The sequence below is a fragment of the Anolis sagrei genome, chromosome X, assembly GCF_037176765.1.
Source record: "Anolis sagrei isolate rAnoSag1 chromosome X, rAnoSag1.mat, whole genome shotgun sequence".
Lineage (NCBI taxonomy): Eukaryota > Metazoa > Chordata > Lepidosauria > Squamata > Dactyloidae > Anolis > Anolis sagrei.
In genome coordinates, this window is record NC_090034.1 from 97,012,134 (window position 1) to 97,034,824 (window position 22,691).

At 41.5% G+C, this 22,691-nt stretch overlaps 1 protein-coding gene across 4 annotated transcripts in view; it reads right to left on the minus strand.

Moving 5' to 3' along the window:
- The window catches only part of LOC132780120 (zinc finger protein neuro-d4), a 48,893-nt gene that overhangs the window by 10,944 nt on the left and 15,258 nt on the right, over positions 1–22,691 (minus strand). For 2 of the 4 annotated variants that reach the window (XM_067460871.1, XM_067460868.1), the window contains exons 4-8: positions 20,858–20,985; positions 18,599–18,688; positions 10,678–10,756; positions 9,038–9,169; positions 519–569 (exon numbers count right to left, since the gene is read on the minus strand). In XM_067460871.1, the coding sequence (XP_067316972.1) occupies positions 519–569; positions 9,038–9,169; positions 10,678–10,756; positions 18,599–18,688; positions 20,858–20,985 (480 nt within the window). The remainder of the gene's footprint in view (positions 1–518; positions 570–9,037; positions 9,170–10,677; positions 10,757–18,598; positions 18,689–20,857; positions 20,986–22,691) is intronic. The other 2 variants (XM_067460870.1, XM_067460869.1) reach the window with 1 other exon arrangement.

Below are 22,691 nucleotides of genomic sequence, written 5' to 3' on the forward strand. Positions count from 1 at the left end.
GCCTTGAAGGGACTCGATGGTGCCAGCCTCCCTCCAGCCTCACATGCTCTCCCTCGTCCAGTACATGTGCACCACGCTGCCATGCGCTGAGCATGCCTGCTCTCCCCTCCCTGCATAGAGTCTCAGAAACAGCCAATCGTAGTAAAGGAGGGCTTTTGGTGGGAGGATTCACCATCTGTTTCCAAAAAGGAAGAGAAGGACAGGCAGAGAGATCTTCAAACTTCTCTACCAAAGGAGTTCTGAAGACCATCAGAAATGTATGTTTTCTGATGGTCTTTGGCAACCCCCCTGAAACTCCCTCATGACCCCCACAGGGATACCGGCCCCCCAGGTTGAGAAACGCTGCTTTATAGGAATGGGAAAGAGAAGGCACCAAAGCAAGAAAATGGTGGCATGGGATAGAATCGAACCGGACAGCCCTTTCTCTCCATTCTTCCAGAGAAAAAAGGCCCTGAGCAATCCTGCCTTGGACCCCTTTTTCTGCACCTCGTGCCTCATAGAGCTGCCCTGGGATTTACCTGTGTGCCTGCGCTGGTTCTCAGGGACCCAGTTCAGCGCTTTGTAAAACTCTGGAGAAAGCCAGAAATGCAAAAAAAGAAAAATAATGGAAATAAGCACGGCGGATGGGGAGGGAATGGAAGACGTCTAGGGCAGTGGTTCTCAACCTTCCTCATGCCGTGACCCCTTAATACAGTTCCTCATGTTGTGGTGACCCCCAACCATAACATGATTTTCGTTGCTACTTCATAATTGTAATTTTGCTACTGTTATAAATCGTCATGTAAATATCTGATACGCAGAATGTATTCACTGGACCGAATTTGACACAAATACCCAATACACCCAATTTGAGTACTGGTGGGTTTGCGGGAGATTGATTTGGTCATTTGGAAAGTGGATTTATCGTTCACTTACAATCAAAGAGCATTCAGAACTCCACCAACAACGGAATTGAACCAAACTCGACACAAAACTCCCATGACCAACAGAAAATACTGGAAGGGTTTGGTGGGTATTGACCTTGAGTTTTGAAGTTGTAGTTCACCTACATCCAGAGAGCTTTGTGGACTCAAACAATGACAGATCTGGACCAAACTTGGCAAGAATACTCAGTAAGCCCAAATGTGAATACTGGTAGAGTTTGGGGAAAATAGACCTTGACATTTGGGAGTTGTGGTTTCTGGGATTTATAGTACACCTACAGTCAAAGAGCATTCTGAACTCCACCAACGATGGAATTAAACTTGTCACACAGAACTCCCATGACCAACACAAAATACTGGAAATATTTGGTGGGCATTGACCTTGAGTTTTGGGGTTGTACTTCACCTACATCCAGTGTGCTCTGTGGACTCAAACTATTTATTTATTTATTTATTTACTTACTTACTTACTTCCTATATTTGTACCCCACCCTTCTCCCCCCGAAAGGGGACTCAGGGTGGCCTTAAGGGACCAAAGTTGGCATGAATACTCAATGTGCCCAAATGTGAACACTGGTGAAGTTTGGGGAAAATATACCTTGACATTTGGGAGTTGTAGTTGCTGGGATTTATAGTTCACCTACAATCAAAAGCATTCCGAACCCCACCAACAATAGAATTGGGCCAAACTTCCCTCCCTCCAGCATTGCACGCTCTTCCTCACTTAGGCATGCGCACTACACTGCCATGTGCCAAGCACACCTGCTCTTCCCTCCCCACTTTGAGTCTCAGAAACAGCTCTCCCCATTGGCGGAGAGGCCGGCTAAACAGTGGAGGAGGGCTTTCGGTTGGAGGATTTGTATCTGTTTCCAAAAAAGAAGTCAAGGACAGGTGGAGAGATCTTCAGCCTTCTCTGCCAAAGGGGTTTCTAAGACCATCAGAAATATACAGTGTTCCCTCGCTACTTTGCCGTTTGCTTTTAGCAGACTCGCTATTTCGCGATTTTAAAAAAATATTAATGTAAAATATATATTGTAGTATTTTCGCTGTTTTGTGGGGTTTTTCCGCTGCCGCTCTCCAAGGCACTTTCCCTCCTCAGTCCTCCCTCCAGCCTTGAAGGGCCTTTCCTTCCTTTCCTTTCATTTATTTTAAGTTTATAAAGACTTAAAATAGTGTATAACTAGTAAAATAATATATAAATATTAAAATAAATATAGCATCTCTACATCGCGGTTTTTTACTTATTGCGGAAGGTTCTGGAAGGTAATCCCAGCAATAAGTGAGCGAACATTGTATGGGTTGTTGTGGGATTTTTCAGTCAATGTGGCCATGTTCTAGAGGCATTCTCTCCTGACGTTTCGCCTGCATCTATGGCAAGCAACCTCAGAGAATGCTTGCCTAGATGCAGGCGAAACGTCAGGAGAGAATGCCTCTAGAACAGTGTTTCTCAACCTTGCTAATGCTGTGACCCCTTAATGCAGTTCCTTATGCTGTGGTGACCCCCAACCATAATATCGTTTTCGTTGATACTTGATACTTGTCATTTTACTACTGTCATAAATCATAATGTAAATATCCGATATGCAGGATGGATTTTCATTAACTGGATTAAATTGAGCACAAATACCCAATATGCCCAAATGTGAATGCTAGAGAGGTTAGGGGGAGGACTGATTTTGTAATTTGGGAGTTGTAGTTGCTGCGATTTATAGTTCACCTATAATCAAAGAGCATTCTGAACTCCACCAGCGATGGATGTAAACCGAACTTGGCACACAGAACTCCCAGAACCAACAGAAAACAGTGGAAGGGTTTCGTGGGCATTGACCTTGAGTTTGGGAGTTGTAGTTCACCCACATCCAGAGGAGCTGTGGATTCATGCAATGATGTATCTGGACCAAACTTGGCACGAATACTCAATATACCCAAATGTGAATACCGGTGGAGTCTGGGGAAATAGACCTTGACATTTGGGAGTTGTAGTTGTTGGGATTTACAGTTCACCTACAATCAAAGAGCATTCTGTACTCGACCAACAATAGGATTGGGTCAGACTTCCCACACAGAATGCCAATGACCAACAGAAAATAGTATGTTTTCTGATGGTCTTTGGTGACCCCTTTGACACCCCCTCACGACCCCTTAGGGGTCCCGACCCCCAGGTTGAGAAACACTGCTCTAGAACATGGCCACACAGCCCGAAAAAACCTACAACAATCCAGTGATTCCGGCTATGAAATCCTTCGACAATACATGGAACAGTGTATGTTTTCTGGTAGTTTTTGGCGACCCCTCTGACACCCCCTTGTGACCTCCCCCCCCCCCCCCAGGTCCCAACACCAAGGTTGAGAAACATTGGTCTAGACTCTTGGGAAGCAAGTCACGTTCTCCTATTGCAAAAAAAATGGGATTGGGGGTTATCAATCTCTCTGCATTTCTGAATAAACAGATAAACAAGCAAAGAAAAAGGGCATAAAGTAAAAGCTGCTTAGCAAGGGAATGCGAGGCTTTGCGGTGAGGGAATGCAAAGCACAGAGGTGGTTATCGCATGCCACCATTATGTAGGGCATGTGTGCGAGAGGCGAGGCATCTTGACACAAAATGGGCAGCATTCTTGCTCAGGTTGCGGGTAGGATTCAAGGAAAGGAGGTCATCTGTGCCAAAAAGCAAGAGAGCTGGAAGCACGGACGAAGCAGCATCTCTGGGTCAGCAAATGGCCACGGCCCATCCATCAGGCCGGATCCATCCAAGGGGATCCCAGGAGCCCTGCCCCCTTTCTCCGGGGAGTGGGTTCTCTCCAGAGCCCCTCCTTGCATCTTGCTCCTTTGTGCAGATTCTACTACATCAGCATGCGCTGGTCTCCATGGTAACCCGACGAGGAAAAGGGATGGGGATGCGTTGGTTGGGGAGGAGGGGTGGAGACGGAAGACTCTTCCCTTCCCTCTTTCTTTCCCCCCATTGTGATGTTGTAGGGCAGGATAATCCCAGCTAGACATGACCCAACCACACCCTGATTGAGATCCTTGCATTCTTCCTAGCTTGGCCTCATGGGCATCTTCCTCAACTCCCCTCCAAAAATGAGAAATGGGGGGTTCGCCATCCATTTGTCTTCCCTCCAACATGCACAGGCGCTCTTCCCCTCTCCCAGCAATGCGCAACCACAGACAGAACACAATCCAATATGGAAGAGTATAGTTGCAAATACCTATAGCAGCTCTACACAACACAGGTGTCCAAGTGGACAATGAGGCTCCCTTCCTAAGACTCAGTATCACAAACATACATGCACAAAAAATTCATGCCACAACCCCATACCTCATTTCTACCCAAAGAGAGATGGCTCAGCTGGACAGGTATGCACACAAGGTGCACAAAGATGCATAGATGACCTGTGTGCACCTACAGAGGTGGGTTTTCCCTATTTCTTGGTGCTGTCGGTCAAATTTGTCCCATATCACATTTATTATTTTACTATATTATTACTGTTATTATTACATTTCCATTATTTTACTCTATTTATTTATTTATTATTTAGAGTTTTTATACCCCGGTCTTCTCACCTCCGGGGAGGGAATCAGGCCGGCTAACAACATAAAATTCAATACAATAAGAAAAACATTATAGGTCATCAATATAAAATACATTAAAATACACTTCATACAATTCATACAAATGTCTCTATTATTTTACTGACACAAAAACACAGTATGTCACAGCAAACAAGATCTATATGATGGATTTTGTATCACAAAATCACAAGCGTCTAGGACTGTGTGATATTATTATTATTATTATTATTATTATTATTATTATTATTATTATTATTATCACAACCAGATTAGGACACAGTAAACAAGACCGCTATGCTGGTTGTTGTATTGAATCACACGTTGGACACTCCCAAGTGTCTAGAACGATGTGATGTATTGGCGAATAATGAGTTCAGATCTGAGTAGGGTGGTCTTTTGCAGCTGACAGATGGTAATTTTGTCAGCGCCGATTATGTTTAAGTGCAGGCCAAGGTCTTTAGGCATTGCACCCAGTGTGCCGATCACCACTTGGGACCTCCTTCCCTGGCTTGTGCCAGAGTCTTTGCAGTTCATTCTTGAAATCCTTGTATTGTGTCAGCTTTTCCAGTTGCTTCTTGTCAATCCTGTTGTCACCTGGGATTGCAACATTGATGATCCATACTTGTTTTTCCCCCAATATCATGATTGTGTTTAAGTGCAGGCCAAGGTCTTTAGGCATTGCACCCAGTATGCCGATCACCACTTGGGACCTCCTTCCCTGGCTTGTGCCAGAGTCTTTGCAGTTCATTCTTGAAATTCTTGTATTGTGTCAGCTTTTCCAGTTGCTTCTTGTCAATCCTGTTGTCACCTGGGAATGCAATATTGATGATCCATACTTGTTTTTCCCCCAAGGTCATGATTGTGTTTAAGTGCAGGCCAAGGTCTTTAGGCACTGCACCCAGTGTGCCGATCACCACTGGGACCACCTTGACTGGCTTGTGCCAGAGTCTTTGCAGTTCAATCTTGAAATCCTTGTATTGTGTCAGCTTTTCCAGTTGCTTCTTGTCAATCCTGTTGTCGCCTGGGATTGCAACATTGATGATCCATACTTGTTTTCCCCCCAAGATCATGATGTCAGGAGTCTTGTGCTCCAAAACTCTGTCTAAATTCGGAAGTCCCAGAGTAGCTTGACGTGCTCATTTTCTGTAACTTTTTCCAGCTTGTGATCCCACCAGTTCCTTGTCACAGGAAGATGGTATTTGTGGCACAAGTTCCAATGAGTCATCTGAGCAACAGTGTTGTGCCTCTGCTTGTAGTCTGTCTGTGTGATCTTCTTGCAGCAGTTGAGGATGTGATCTATTGTTTCATCTGCTTCCTTGCAGAGTCTACACTTGGGATCTGTCGTTGACTTTTCTGGCTTTGATGGCATTTGTTCTAATGGCTTGTTGTTGTTGTTCCTCTTCTACTACTACTATTACTTATTATTATTATTATTATTATTATTATTACATTTATTATTTTACTCTATTATTATTGGAAGGATATATAAGCACATTTTCATATGGGCATATGGGACAAATGCAACCGACAGCACATCTCAGGGAGGCACCAAAGAATGATCAAAACCCACCTCTGACATTAAGGGAGATCAGCCCTGAGCATTACTTGAATGGTAGACCAACGAGGAATACCAAATGCTATATTTCAGGGGAAGGAACTGGCAAAATCACCTCTGAAATGAAGCAAATAAATTGTCTCCAATATGGAAAGGGGTTGAAAGGGATCTAGGACCAGAAACTACTACTACTACTACTACTACTACTAACAACAGAATACATCACACAGTCCTAGACGCTTGGGAAGTGTTCGACTTGTGATTTTGTGATACGAAATCCAGCATACAGATCTCGTTTGCTGTGACATACTGTGCTTTTGTGTCAATAATAATAATAACAGAGTAAAATAATAAATAACTTTGACTCGAGTATAAGCCAAGGGGGGCTTTTTCAACCTAAAAAAGGGCTGAAAACCCAGCTTATACTCGAGTATATACGGTATATAGGGTTAATCCTGGCTAGTACTAGAATGGGAGACTGCCATGAATGCTAGGTGCCATAGGATATGTTGCAGAGGGACTAGCAAAACCGTCTCTGAGGTCTTCTTGCCTAGGAAAACCCTATAAATTCAAGACATCGGCATAGGTCAAGGGCCAACTTGAAGGCCCACCTGGGTGGATGCACAATCCTGACTTCCTCGGTATCTGAATCAAATGCCTGAATCTTGAATCTTGACAGGTAAGGAAGAAAAGGCGGTAGAGGTGCGCTTTCAACTCCCCCGGGCTCCTTCTTTGCAACCTCCAAAGATCTGGCGGGGAGAAGGAAGGACCGGCTTAACCCTCTCCAGCTTTCGGCTTGCTTCCGCCGCCCCGCCGCCAGGACTCCTCGGGGGTCCCATTTAATTGAAAGGATAAATCAGAGCAGGAAATATTATACCTGCCAACTTCACCCACCAACGTTGCTGGGGCAACCATCCTCATCAGCAAGAGCGCAGCGGCTGGGTTGGTGGGGGGGGGATATTAAAAGTGGAGACCCTCACTCGGCAACGAGGAGCGGGGAAGCAGGAGATAATGGGATGAGGAAGAGGAGGGAATCAGGCACACGCACACACACACATCCGCTGTATTATTAAAATATTATTTTTCAGAGGTTGATTCATGTTCCACGCATGCCAACTTTTGAAATGCAATAGCCTTGCAGAGAGAGAGAGAAAGAGCGAGAAGCCGGGTGGTTGCAAATTAGAATGCAGCTGAAAGGCAAAAAAAGAAGACAGGAAAGGAAAGGAAAAGTAGCCCAAACTGAAGACATGGAGGAAATGGGGTTTTTTTTTAAGGCTTGACCTATTTGGGGAAGGATATTGGAGGCTGCTTTCTACCAAATCAGACCGGATTGCTCACTCTTGGATATACCAGTAAGGGTTTCCAATCTCTACTGCATTTGGAGAAGGAGATAGTTTTTGCACCCTTATCCGGAATTGCGCCATTTACTGAAATTCAAACTTTTGAGGGGCAAATGAAGGCTTCCAATGCTGAGTGATGGGTCCTACGGCTCTCACTGTTGCTATTCCTGGCATGTAGACTGTGCTTTTACATCAGGAGGAAAGACAAAGGGGAAGGAAGGAAGGAAGGAAGGAAGGAGAAAGAGAGGGAAGGAGGGAGGAAAGAGGAAAGGAAGGAAGGATGAAAGGGTGGAAGGAAAGGATGGAAGGAGAAAGGGGTGAGGGAAGGAGGGAGGAAAGAGGGAAGAAAACACAAAAGGAAAGGGATGAAAGGGTGGAAGGGAAAAGAGCAGGAAGGAAGGAGGGAGGGAACGAAGGAAGGAAGTAAGGAAGGAGGAAAGGAAGGAAGGAAGGAAGGAAGGAAGGAAGGAAAGGATGAAGGAAGGGAAGAATAAAGGAAAGAGAGAAGGAAGGAAAGGCAAAAGGAAGGAAGGAAGGAAAGAAGGAAGGAAGGAAGGAAGGAAAGAAAGGAAGGAAGGAGAAAGGGAGTGTGGGAGGAATGGAATGAAAAGGGGGGAGGGAAGGAGAAAGACAGAGAGGGAAGGAGGGAGGAAAGGGAGAAGGAAGGAAGGACAAAAGGGTGGAAGGGAAGGATGAAAGGAAAAAGAAGGAGTGAGAGAAGGAGGGAGGAAAGAGGGAAGGAAAGACAAAAGGGAAGGAAGTGGGGATTAAGGGGTGGAAGGGAAAAGAGAAGGAAGAAAGAAAGGGAGGAAGAGAAGGAAGGAAGGAGGGAAGGAATGAAGGGAAGGATGAAGGAAGGGAAGGATAAAGAAAAGAGAGAAGGAAGAAAAGGAAGGAAGGAAGGAAGGAAGGAAGGAAGGAAGGAAGGAAGGAAGGAGAAAGCGGGAATGAGGGAGGAAAGAGGATGAAAAGGGGGAAGGGAAGGGGAAACAGAGAGGGAAGGAGGGAGGAAAGAGAGAAGGAAGGAAGGACAAAAGGGTGGAAGGGAAGGATGGAAGGAGAAAGGAGTGAGGGAAGGAGGGAGGAAAGGGGGAAGGAAAGACAAAAGGCAAGGAAGGGAAATGAAAGGGTGGAAAGGAAAAGAGAAGGGAGAAAGGGAGGAAGAGAAGGAATAAGGAAGGAAGGAAGGAAGGAAGAGAGAAGGAAGGAAAGGCAAAAGGAAGGAAGGAAGGATAAAGAGGGAGTGAGGGAGGAAAGAGGATGAAAAGGAGAAAGACGAAGGGAAGGGAGGGAGTTAAGGAGGAAGGAAAGAGAAAAGGAAGTATAGGATGGTGAGAGAGAGGAGGGTCTAAGAAAAGAGTCCAAGGGGCCACATCTGACCCCTGGGCCTGGGTTTGCCCATACCTATTCTATCTGTTCAAAATGGCTTTGTGTACCTTATTTGGTCTGCACCCAACAATGCACTTGTGAGGTAGGTCAGGATTAGAACATGTAAAACTATCAAGGCCGGTGAGGCTGAGCTTTCCAAAGAGAAGATGCCCAACAATCCCATAAAGTCAAAGGAGACAGATGACCCTACCGGCGTTGCCCAAGGGCCAGGGTTGGGAGACACTCCTCCTTCGGTAGAAAACAGCAGGGTGAGGCACTCACGTTTGTGGTTGTTCTTACGATGGAAGGGCAAGGTGTGGCGCTCGGGGCCCTCCTCGCCCTCCTCCTCAGCCAGGTGTGTGTGCGTGTAGTGGTAGCTCAGTCCCGGGCGGTTCTTGTAGCGCTTCCCGCAGACTGAAAGCAGAGGGAAGGAGGCACACAGAACATGGTAAGCATTTCCCCCAATAAGCCTGAGTGTCACAAACAGGATGCCAACCATAGATGGCACTAATTCATCTGCAGTGAAAAGGAACACCATCAATAAGTTGAATTGACATTTTTGTTGAGTTCTTTATAGAACTGAATCATGATCTCCTGGGGGAAGGTGCTGAGCAGGGAAGTCTGCTAACCAGAGCATTCACACCTCTCCAAAATAATATAGTTCAAGTCAGGGGACCATTCCACCTTAAATATACGAGGGTTGAATGAAAAATAATGCCTCCGCTTTCATTACTTGGGTTTGGCTGGGAATATTTTAATAAATCAAACACAGAAATAATCCTTAGAATGTGCTCTTTAACTCCCACTATTCACTTTTCCACATAATCACCAGACAATTGGATACATTTCTGCCAACGATGAACAAGTTTTCTGAAGCTGTCACGGAAGAAGTCAACAATCCCCAGACAATTGGATACATTTCTGCCAACGATGAACAAGTTTTCTGAAGCCGTTACAGAAGAAGTTGACACTGTTTCCACAAACAATTGTGCACAGATCTTCCGATAGCCAAGCAAAGCAATAATGTAGCCCACACGTTCTTGTGAAATGCCGATTATACTTGAAATTTCTTTCTGAGTGATACGACAATCGTTCTGAATCAATCTGTCAACCTTTTGCTTGTGAAACTCAGTGGTTGCTGTCACAGGACGTCCAACTCTTTGTTTGTCATGCAAGTCAGATGTCAACATCTTTAAACTTACTCTCCCAACAACACACAGTACTCATATCAACACAATCACCATAAACAGTTTGCATTCTCTGATGAATTTCCTTTGGGGTGACACCTTCTACTGTCAAGAATTCAATGACTGCACATTGCTTGAGTCGCATTGACTGACCATCTGTGCAGGGTTCACATACTTTGCACTTTAACAACTCAACAGTTCAATGCTAAGGCTTCCTGCCAAAATGTAATTGTAGAGGAGAGTCTACTGAACAAGCCACTACCTGCCGCATACCAGTATTGCCATCTGTTGAGGAGTTACGAAGGTGGAGGCATTACTTTTCATTCAACCCTTGTAGCACTATGAGTCCGCTTTCATCCTACAGAGTCCTGGGATTTGCAGTTTAGGGAGCGGTGTTGAGAGTTCTCAGCTGGAGACTTCCTCTGGTGCTGCAAACTACAAATCCCAGGATCCATTGGGACATAGCTATGGTAACTGAAGTAGATTCTCATCTAACCCGTCTTCTCTTTGTCACAGTTTTCCAATGCTAGGCAAAGCCAGTTTTTATCATGATACGTTTGAATGTTCATTCCATTTTTAGTGGTAATTAAAGCCAACAGAGCTCATTGGAGAGAAGACAAAAGCCATGGGATATTCACCAGCAAGGATGCAAAGGAGGCTGGGTTGTGGGGAGGTTTGAAGACTTCTCAAGGCGTTTCCACCCAACACCCACTGATCCCAAAGACACACACTCACTGTCACAAACATAGGGTTTGTCTCGGTCCTCCAGCATTGCAGCATCCTGCCTCTTCCGCAGCCCTCCGATCCCATACGCCTAGGAAGAAGGAGAAAGGCTTTGAAGGACTCTACGGGTTTGGACATAAAACTGTGATTTAAGATAAGACTGTCCAACTCTGATTAAACCATTATTCTAACCTTCTTTAATGTAAATGCTCTTATATAATCCTACAAATCATAATAAAGAGAGGAAAATAATAAATGTAATAAAAATAAAAATAATAGAGTGAAGTAACGGAAATGCAATAATAACAGTAATTATAGAGTAAAATAATAAATGTAATAATAACAGTAATAATAAAATAAAATAAAATAATAAATGTAATAAAAATAAAAATAATAGAGTAAAGTAACGGAAATGTAATAATAACAGTAATTATAGAGTAAAACAATAAATGTAATAATAATAGAGTAAAATAATAAATGTAATAATAACAGTAATAATAAAATAATAAATGTAACAATAATACATTGAGTAAAAGAATAAATGTAATAAAAATAAAAATAATAGAGTGAAGTAATGGAAATGTAATAATAACAGTAATAATAGAGTAAAATAATAAATGTAATAATAAGTATATATCGAGTAAAATAATAAATGTAATAATAAGTATATATCGAGTAAAATAATAAATGTAATAATAATAGAGTAAAATAATAAATGTAATAATAACATTAATAATAAAATAATAAATGTAATAATAATAATAATAAATAGAGTAAAATAATATTTACCTTTATTATATTACTCTATTATTAAATTTATAATAATAGAATAAACTAATAAATGTAATAATATCAGTAATAATAAAATAAAACAATAAATGTAACAATAATTATATATCGAGTAAAATAATAAATGTAATAACAGTAATAATAAAATAATAAATGTAACAATAATACATCGAGTAAAATAATAAATGTAATAAAAATAATAGAGTGAAGTAACAGGAATGTAATAATAACAGTAATAATAGAGTAAAATAATAAATGTAATAATAACAGTAATAATAAAATACATTAATAAATGTAACAATAATTATATATTGAGTAAAATAATAAATGTAATAATAACAGTAATAATAAAATAAATAATAATAATAATAAATAAATAATAATACATCGAGTAAAATAATAAATGTAATAAAAATAAAAATAATAGAGAGAAGTAATGGAAATGTAATAATAACAGTAATTATAGAGTAAAACAATAAATGTAATAATAATAAAGTAATGGAAATGTAATAATAACAGTAATAATAAAATAAAATAATAAATGTAACAATAATTATATATCGAGTAAAATAATAAATGTAATAATAACTGCAATAATAAAATAAAATAATAAATGTAACAATAATTATATAGCGAGTAAATTAATAAATGTAATAATAACAGTAATAATAAAATAATAAATGTAACAATAATACAAGCAAAATAATAAATGTAATAATAATAATAAATAGAGTAAAATAATATTTACATTTATTACTGTATTATTACATTTATAATAATGTAATAATGATAGAGAAATAATAATAATAATAGAGAAAAATAGTGTAAATGTACATTTATTATTTTACTTTATTTATTATTATATTTATAATAATGTAATAATAATAGAGAATAATAGTAATAATAATAATAATAATAATAGAGTAAAATAATGGAAATGTAATAATAATGATAGAGAATAATAATAAATATAATAATAATAATAATAATAATTAGAATAATTAGAATAAAGTAATAATAATAGTAATAATAATAACAACAGAATAAAATAATAAATTACCTTGATTCGAATATAAGCCAAGGGGGACTTGTTCAGCCTAAAAGAAGGCTGAAAATCTAGGCTTATACTCGAGTATATACAGTACTTTAAATCACTTTCCCAACGCTAGGTTCATTAACGCCTATCACAGAATTGGGTTTTTCGGCTGCTATTTTTGTTCCAGGAACTATTGATGGATGTTTTGGTGGAGCATGGACAGAGATTATTATAGTCTCCAAGAAACAATAAGAAGCCTGTAAGAAGCCCTTAGTGAGGAGCAGTTTACCAAAGTTTCTTTTGGGCCAATCAAATCATTAGTCCCATTGAGAGAAGGCCCGACGAATCAATTGGACTTATTATTACTGTGTTGTCGAAGGTTTTCATGGCCGGAGTCACCTGGTTGCTATGAGTTTTCCGGACTGTATGGCCATGTTCCAGAAGCATTCTCTCCTGAGGTTTCACCCACAACTATGGCAGACATCCTCAGAGGTTGTGAGGTCTATTGGAAACTTGGCAAGTTTTCTACCTCTTTCCTTCCTTCACTTTTTGCTTCCATCCTTCCGTCTGTCTTTTCTTTCCCTCCCTCTTTCTCTCCTTTCCCTCCTTCCTTCACTCCCTCTTTCCTTCTTTTCCTTTCCTTCTCCCTACCTCTTTCTTTTCTTCCCCCCTCCCATTTTCTTTTCCTCCCTCTTTCTTTTTCTACCTCTTTCCTTCCTTCTTTCGCTCTTTGCTTCCATGCTTCCTTCTCTCTTTCATTCTTTCTTTCCCTCTCTCTTTCTCTCCTTCCTTCACTCCCTCTTTCCTTCCTTCCCTTTTTTCTTCCCTTCTCTCTTTTCTTCCTTCTCTACCTCTTTATTTCCTTCCTTCACTCTTTCTCTCTCTTTTTCTCATTCCTTGGCTCCCTCTTTCCTTTCTTCCCCCATTCTTTTCCTTCTCCTTTCTCTCCTTTCTTCCTTCTCTACCTTCTTTCCTTCCCTCCTTCTTTCTCTCCTTTCTCTCCTTCCTTCACTCCCTCTATCCTTCTTTTCCTTTCCTTCTCTCCTTCCCTACCTCTTTCTTTCCTTCCCCTCTCCTGTTTTCTTTTCCTCCCTCTTTCTCTACCTCTTTCCTTCCTTCTTTCACTCTTTGCTTCCATGCTTCCTTCTCTCTTTCATTCTTTCTTTCCCTCTCTCTTTCTCTCCTTCCTTCACTCCCTCTTTCCTTCCTTCCCTTTTTTCTTTCCCTCTCTCCTTTCTTCCTTCTCTACCTCTTTATTTCCTTCCTTCACTCTTTCTCCCTCTTTCTCTCATTCCTTGGCTCCCTCTTTCCTTTCTTCCCCCGTTCTTTTCCTTCTCCTTTCTCTCCTTTCTTCCTTCTCTACCTTCTTTCCTTCCCTCCTTCTTTCTCTCCTTTCCCCCCTCCTTCCTTCACTTCCTCTTTCCTTTTCCTTTTTTTCTTTCCTTCTCTCCTTCCTTCCTTTTCTACCTCTTTCTTTCCTTCCCCCCTCCTGTTTTCTTTTCCTCCCTCTTTCTCTCCTTTCTTCCTTCTCTACCGCTTTCCTTCTTTCCTTCTCTCTTTCCTTCTTTCTTTCCCTCCCTCTTTCTCTCCTTTCTTCCCTCCCTCTTCCTTTTTTCTGTATTGTCATTTAGCTTTCCGTAATGTAGCTTTTTTGGGGGGTTTTAAATCCTTTCCACTGTTTTTTTTTTTTTTTTTGGGTGGTGGTGGTTTATGAGTGATGGTCACTCGTTGGTCTGTTAGGGGTATAGTGTCCAAATTTCGTGTTAATTCGTCCAGTGGTTTTTGAGTTATGCTAATCCCACAAACAAACATTACATTTTTATTTACATAGATTATTTTATATTATTATTATTACTATTATTGTGCTATTGAAGGCTTTCTTGGCCGGAATCACTGGATTGCTGTGAGTTTTCCAGGCCGTATGGCTATGTTTACACATGGCCTTTATCATGTCTCCCTTCAACCTTCTTTTCTGCGGGCTAAACATGCTCAGCTCTTCAAGCCGCTCCTCATAGGGCTTGTTCTTCAGATCCGATCATTTTAGTCACCCTCCTCTGGACACATTCCAGCTTGTCAACATCTCCCTTAAATTGTGATGTCAGAATTAGACACAGTGTGATTCCAGGAGATGTGGCATGATTTCCCTGGATCTAGACACTATTTATGCTTTATGCTGCATGACATTACTCTCCTATCAATCAGCGATTCTGAGACTGAACTACGTAAACTCTGCAAAAGCCAGGTTGCCAAATACCTGCCAGATCCAAGCGCCTCTGCACAGTTTTGCAAGATGTTTTGCAAACTCGCCGAGCAGTTAAAACTCACAAACAAAACACACACAAAAAATAAACTCCATCCTAAATACACAGAAATCTCAAAAACGCGTTCGGCTTTTCACGTGGATTAAAGGAAAGTGATTTGAACGGGTGCCAAACCCTTAAAAAAAAGGACTTGACCTACTTTGAGTGCTTTTGCTTTTCAGACTCAACAAGGACCGGGATTAGGGGCAGAAGGTGGGGAGGGAGGCAACGTGGGGGCAGCAGGAAAGGAGACCGGAAAAAGGGGGCAGCGGTGCCAGGCCAGAGAGAATAGGAGCAAATAAAGAGACAGGTCCTCCTTTTCCAGTTGGCAAATGCAAGGAAGACAAGAGTCAAGTGGTGCTAATGTTTTGCATCTGTCTTTCAAACCAAAGCAGGCCCTTGTTGACACAAAAGGTCAGCTCTCCAAATCCAGGTGGAGCCTACAGTACATCTATATCAGGCATGGGCAAAGCTGGCCCCTCCAGGTGCTTTGGACTTCAACTCCCACCATTCCTAACAGCCTCAGGCCCTTTCCTTTCCCCCCTCAGCCACTTAAGCCTGAGGCTGTTAGGAATTGTGGGAGTTGGAGTCCAAAACTCAAGTGGCTGAGGGTGAAAAGGAAGGGGCCCGAGGCTGTTAGGAATGGTGGGAGTTGGAGTCCAAAACTCAAGTGGCTGAGAAAGAAAAAGAAGGGGCTGAGGCTGTTAGGAATTGTGGGAGTTGGAGTCCAAAATTCAAGTGGCTGAGTGAGAAAAGGGGCCTGAGGCTGTTAGGGATTGTGGGATTTGGAGTCCAAAACTTAAGAGGCTGAGGAGGAAAAGGAAGAGTCCTGAGGCTGTTAGGGATTGTGGGACTTGGAGTCCAAAACTTAAGTGGCTGAGGGGAAAAAGGAAGAGTCCTGAGGCTGTTAGGGATTGTGGGACTTGGAGTCCAAAACTTAAGTGGCTGAGTGGGAAAAGGAAGGGGCCTGAGGCTGTTAGGAATTGTAGGAGTTGGAGTCCAAAACTTAAGAGGCTGAGGAGGAAAAAGAAGGGGCCTGAGGCTATTAGGAATTGTGGGAATAGGAGTCTAAAACACCTGGAGGGCCCAACTTTGCCCATGCCTGCTCTAACACATAATATCCATTGATGGTCTCCCATCCAAGTACTAACCAAGGCTGACCCTGCTTAGCGCACAAGATTAATCAAGATCCGATGCCAGCATTGCAAGGGGTGGAATCACAGCAGTTAATGTGAAGCCTCCCTCCCGTAATGCGAAATGACCTCCTGGCTCTTTGCTTCCCTTTCTTTTCTTGTCCCCTCTCCACGATTCAAGCAAGCCAGCTGCTTCCCAGCTTCTGCCTTTTTTAATACTATTTAGCACACACGCACAGACACTCCGGCGGGGAGCGGAGAGGCAAAGGGGCAGCACGCAAATATATGCAAAGACGGGGCCATTTACATAATCTTTATGCCGGGCGCCCATCTGTAGCTTGACTGTCATCGGCTCTGTCGCCTCCCCTTCGGCACCTGCTTGGAGTGGGACAGGGAAGCAGAAATGATTTTTAATGGGAATCCAATGAGAAGGAAGGGGTCCCTTTGTCCACCTCCCTTGCACCCTTTTCCGTTCTTCTTCCACGTCGATCCACAAAATCTTTGCGGTTTTGGACCACCTTTTCCATCATCCATCAGTCTCATAACAAAACAACCAAACTCTGACCTTCTGGAGCCTGAATCCAACACTAAAACCACTTTAGTATCCTAGATTAATTATGGTTGTATATTATTAGTTTGCTGTTAAGGTTATTATGTCTATATCGTTGTTGTTGTTGTTTGATACACAAAAACAAGATCGCTATGCTGGCTATTCTATTTGATCACACGCCGGACATTTCCCAAGTGTCTAGGACTAGGTGATTTATTATTATTACTATTACTATTATTATTATTATTATTATTATTTGAAACACAACAAGATTAGTACACAGCAAACAAGATTGCTATGCTGGCTTTTGTATTGGATAACACGTCGGACATTTCCCAAGTGTCTAGGACTACGTGATGTACAGGGTTAGTCAAAATGCATAGGCCAATAAGCCATTCAATTGAATGGCTTATTGGCCTATGCATTTTGACTAACCCTGTATTATTGTTGTTGTTATTATTATTATTATTATTCAAAACACAACAAGATTAGTACACGGCAAATGAGATCGCTATGCTGGCTTTTGTATTTGATCACACGCCGGACATTTCCCAAGTGTCTAGGACTAGGTGATATTATTATTATTATTATTATTATTATTATTATTATTATAAACACAACAAGATTAGTACACAGCAAACAAGATCATTATGCTGGTTTTTGTATTTGATCACACGCCGGACATTTCCCAAGTGTCTAGGACTAGGTGATTCATTATTATTATTATTATTATTATTATTATTATTATTCAAAACACAACAAGATTAGTGCACTGCAAACAAGATCGCTATGCTCACTTTTGTATTTGATCACACACCGGACATTTCCCAAGTGTCTAGGACTAGGTGATTCATTATTATTATTATTATTATTATTATTATTATTATTATTAGAAACATAACAAGATTCGTACACAGCAAACAAGATCGCTATGCTGGCTTTTGTATTGGATCACACGTTGGACCCCTCCCAAGTGTCTAGGACTAGGTGCTGTATTATTATTATTATTATTATTATTATTATTATTATTATCATTCAAAACACAACAATATTAGTACACATCAAACAAGATCGCTATGCTGGCTTTTGCATTGGATCACATGTTGGACCCCTCCCAAGTGTCTAGGACTAGGTGCTGTATTATTATTATTATTATTATTATTATTATTATTATTTCAAAACATAACAAGATTAATACACTGCAAACAAGATCGCTATGCTGGCTTTTGTATTGGATCACACGTTGGACTCTCCCCAAGTGTCTAGGACTGTGTGATGTATCAGTGAATGATGTGTGCAGCTCCAAGTAGGGTGGCCTTCTGCAGCTGACAGATGGTAATTTTGTCAGTGCCGATAGTTTTTAAGTGCAGGCCAAGGTCTTTAGGCACTGCACCCAGTGTGCCGATCACCACTGGGACCGCTTCTTGTCAATTCTGCTTTCACCTGGGATTGTAACATTATTATTATTACTACTACTACTACTATTAGATACACAATAAGATTAGTACACAACAAACAAGATCACCATGCTGCCTTTTGTATTGGATTACATGCCGGACACTTCCCAACTATCTAGGACTGTTTTTTATTATTATTATTATTATTATTCTGACACAAAAACACAGTATGTCAAACGAGATCTATATGCTGGATTTCGTATCACAAAATCCCAAACATCTAGGACTGTGTTATGTATTTTCGAATGATGTGCTCAGATCCAAGTAAGGTGGTCTTTTGCAGTTGACAGTTAATAATGCAGTTTATTATTATTATTATTATTATTATTATTATTATATAATTTTATATCATTATTATTATTATTATTATTATTATTATTATTATTGTGTTGTTGAAGGCTTTCATGGCCAGAATCACTGGGTTGATGTGTCCATGTCCCAGAAGCATTCTCTCCTGATGTTTCACCCACATCTATGGCAGGCTATAATGCTATATCTGATTATGCTTGTATTGATCTATGTACTGACGATCTGGTTCCTGTTCTTACGGGCCGCTTTGCGTATGCTTTGTGGAAGTAGCGGATAAATCAACGAACAGGAAAGGTTGCCCTAGCAAACTCCGCAGCCCTTCTCTTGGGCATCTAACACTATCAATTCCTTAGGCATACCTTGCTTTTGGCTTTGTTCTTACGGCGGGGGACGTCATCTTCCAAGTCGTCCCCGTCCAAGTCATGCAGGAACTCACCGATAGGTGCCTTCTGCAACAGAGAGAAAGAGAATAGCAGTGATGGGGAAAGAGACAGATACTGCCCAGGAATAGCTAAGGCTTTTTGTTATGTGTCATTCTTGATTCACAACGACTCGAAGGTGAACACATAATGTAGTTTTCCTAGTAAGATTTCTTCAGAGGGGGTTTGCCTTTGTTTTATACTTGATGCTGAGAGATTGTGACGTGGCCGAGGTCACCCACGTTGTTTCCATGGATAAGTGAATGAATTTTATTGTAACAGTCACAGACCAGCAGTACAAAGCATAAAAACATTAAAATCAGAGTTTTTGAAAGACCCATTCACATTAAGATCAATGATTCGAATCCTTGTCTCCAAAGTCATAGTCCAACGCTCAAGTCAGGATAGCATACCAGGGATCGAAATCCTTCAGAAAGAATAATAGAATCATAAAATAATACAGCTGGAAGAGACCACGTGGGCCAGCTAGTCCAATCCACTGCTGTGCAGATATTTTGGAATACCAAGCAGCTCCATCCTCAGCTTACAGTGTGCCATGCTGGGAATTCTAGTCCAAAATCAACATTAATTACCCAGCCCTACCACAAACAACCTTGGTGTGTGCTGGGCCCATTACCCTTTTTGTTAGGGAAAACTACTCTAAATATATCAGAGCATCCAAAAACAAACAGGATACCAAACTTGAGCATCAGCCCCAAACTCAGCCTACAATGAGGCATGCTGGGCATTCTAGTCCAACATCAACATTAATTACCCAGCCCTACCACAAACAACCTTGATATGTGCTGGGCCCATAACCCTTTTTGTTAGGGAAAACTACCCTGAATATAGCAGAGCATCCAAAAACAAACAGGATACCAAACTGAGCATCAACCCCAACTTCAACCTACAATGAGGCATGCTGGGAATTCTAGTCCAATATTAGCATTAATTACCCAGTCCTACAACAAACAACTTTGGTATGTGCTGGACCCATAACCCTTTTTGTTAGGGGAAACTACTCTAAATATGTCAGAGCATTAAAAAAAACAGGATACCAAACTTGAGAATCAGCCCAAACCTCAGCGTACAATGAGGCATCCTGGGAATTCTAGTCCAACATCAATGTGAAATTACCCAGTCCTACCACAAACAACCTTGGTGCGTGCTGGGCCCATAACCCTTTATGTTAAACTATCCTGAATACAGAAGAGCAACCAAAAACAAGCAGGATACCAAACTTGAGCATCAGCCTCAACTTCAGCCTACAATGAGGCATGCTGGGAATTCTAGTTCAACATCAACATTAATTACCCAGCCCTACCACAAACAACCTTGGTGTGTGCTGGGCCCATAACCCTTTTTGTTAGGGAAAACTACCCTAAATATAGCAGAGCATCCAAAAACAAACAGGATACCAAACTTGATCATCAGCCCCAACCTCAACCTACAATGAAGCATGGTGGGAATTGTAGTCCAAGAGCAGCATTAATTACCCAATCCTATTGCAAACAACCTTGGTGTGTGCTGGGCCCATAACCCCTCTTGTTAGGGAAAACTACCCTAAATATAGCAGAGCATCCAAAAACAAACAGGATACCAAACTTAAGCATCAGCCCCAACCTCAGCATACAATGAGGCATGCTGGGAATTCTAGTCCAACATCAGTGTTAAATTACCCAGTCCTACCACAAACAACCTTGGTGCGTGCTGGTTCCATAGCCCTTTATGTTAGGGGAAACTATCCTGAATATAGCAGAGCATCCAAAAACAAACAGGATACCAAACTGAGCATCAGCCCCAACCTCAACCTACAAAGAAGCATGCTGGGAATTCTAGTCCAACATCAGCATTAATTACCCAGTCCTACCACAAACAACTTTGATATGTGCTAGGCCCATAACCCTTTTTGTTAAGGAAAACTACCCTGAATATAGCAGAGCATCCAAAAACAAACAGGATACTAAAGTTGAGCATCAGCTCACTAACAAGCAGAGCTTGAAGTGCCATGTGAAGTGGCTGTAAATAATTCACAACGTTCATCAAATAGGCTTCTGACCATCCTCAAGTTACAGGGCAAGAGAGTCATAGGGGGAAGTAAAGGAGACCTTTGAAGGAAATGATCTGAGATCAGGAATAAGGGAGATGGTTGTCGATAAATAAGGGTTAGACACAGCCAAAGTCCCTTCTTTCTCTCACCTGACAGTCCAAGCTCAAGTCCTCCTCCTTCAGCTCCGGCTTCTTGTCCCCTGTTTCGGCACACAGCAAGGCTTCTAACACTGGACCTTCAGGGAGACCTCCTTCTTTCTTCAGAGGGGGTTCACAATCTGGGAAGAAAGGAGACAGCACTGAAGACCAGGAATAGGCAAACTTTGGCCCTCCAGGTGTTTTGGATGTCAACTCGCACCATTCCTAACAGCCTCAAGACCTTTCCATTTCCCCCTCAGCAACTTACCCACTCCATGCAAACCTGGCATCAGATCTTGATTAATCTTGTTTGCTAAGCAGGATCAGCCTTGGTTAGTACTTGGATGGGAGTCCATCAATGAATATTAGGTGTTAGAGCAGGCATGGGCAAAGTTGGGCCTTCCAGGTGTTTTGGACTCCAACTCTCACAATTCCTAACAGATTCAGGCCCTTTCCAAGTGGCTGAGGAGGAAAAGGAAAGGGCCTGAGGCTGTTAGGAATTGTGGGAGTTGAAGTCCAAAACACCTGGAGGTGTGGTAATTCAGCCTTTGATTGTGCCTACACCTGATCTCTTTGGGGATTCTGGGCCTGTTAGTCATTTTGATAACACTGGGGATTCTGGGTGTGCAAATCAGCAGGAGAGCCAGCAAGAGATGTTAAGCCTTGAAAATGAGCAGTCTGTGTCTGAAGGCCACATTCCTGAAAGGCAGTTCCCTAGGGAAGCAAGGTCAAGAACAGATTTGAGCTCAGAGGATGAAAATGAAAGTCCAGATGGACAGAGTAATGAGCAGTTAGATAGATTTACGTTGGGTCAACATAGAGCTTCACAGGAGTGTTTAAGAAGGTCAAGACGTCTATTAGCTAAGAAGTCCTGATCAGTTTCCCAGAGGAGAAGGCATGACTTTCTCTCTATATTAGCTAGCCAAGTATATCGATCCGTCAGTCCAGGTGACGTTGCTCTTTGAGTATAGATCTATTGTTAAGTCAAGGGATTTCTAGTTCCATGTTTCCTTTTGCTCCTGTATCATGATTCCAAGTTTTAAGAACTATTCCCAAATCTCATGTTTTGGATTTATTCTGCTTTTGTATTCCTGGTTTTTGATGCTATTCCTGTACTCCGATTTCTGTGGATTATTCTTGATATTTGGACTTTAGTTTTTATACTATTTTGCTGAATTGCAAAATTGTGTTAAGTACCGAGGTGGTTCCCAGCCTTGAAGTTCAACAGAAAGTTTGTCCATGTGTGGTGTAGATGCTCTGTAGGCTGGTGTTTGAACCCATGGATACAGAATCTGTGGATATGGAAGGCTGGCTCTAACAGAAAAATTATATGTATTGCTCCAGTCAATGACAGTCAATTTGTAACACAAATGTATATAAAATAACAAGCAAAGCTATACATATTGACTGAGGTTGACCCCTTCATCTAAGGATACATTATGTTTCACCATTTATTTGTTTAGTAGCAGTAGAAACCATGTTACCTTCTGCCAAATTAATGGTCTACCTTGTCTGGCAGCAGTTTCAAGGAAAGACAAGCTTTCCTAACCATTTATATACTTCCTCAATCTTCCTGAAAACCCAGATCATCTGCTTGATCCAACATTTACAGTTGAAATGCACTCCTGCTTGTCATTTGTCAGCTTAAACTGACTTACAGCTGAACTTTAGCAAAAGCTTATGTTGTTATCTTAAGGATTTGATTTAAAAAATATGAACGATAGGAATTGTCATCTGGGGAAGCTCCTGCCAAACCTCCTCTGCACCTTGCCCCAGCCACACAAGGCTTGAATTTGGTCTAAAACAGTGGTTCTCGGCCTTCCTAAAGCCGCGACACCTTAATACA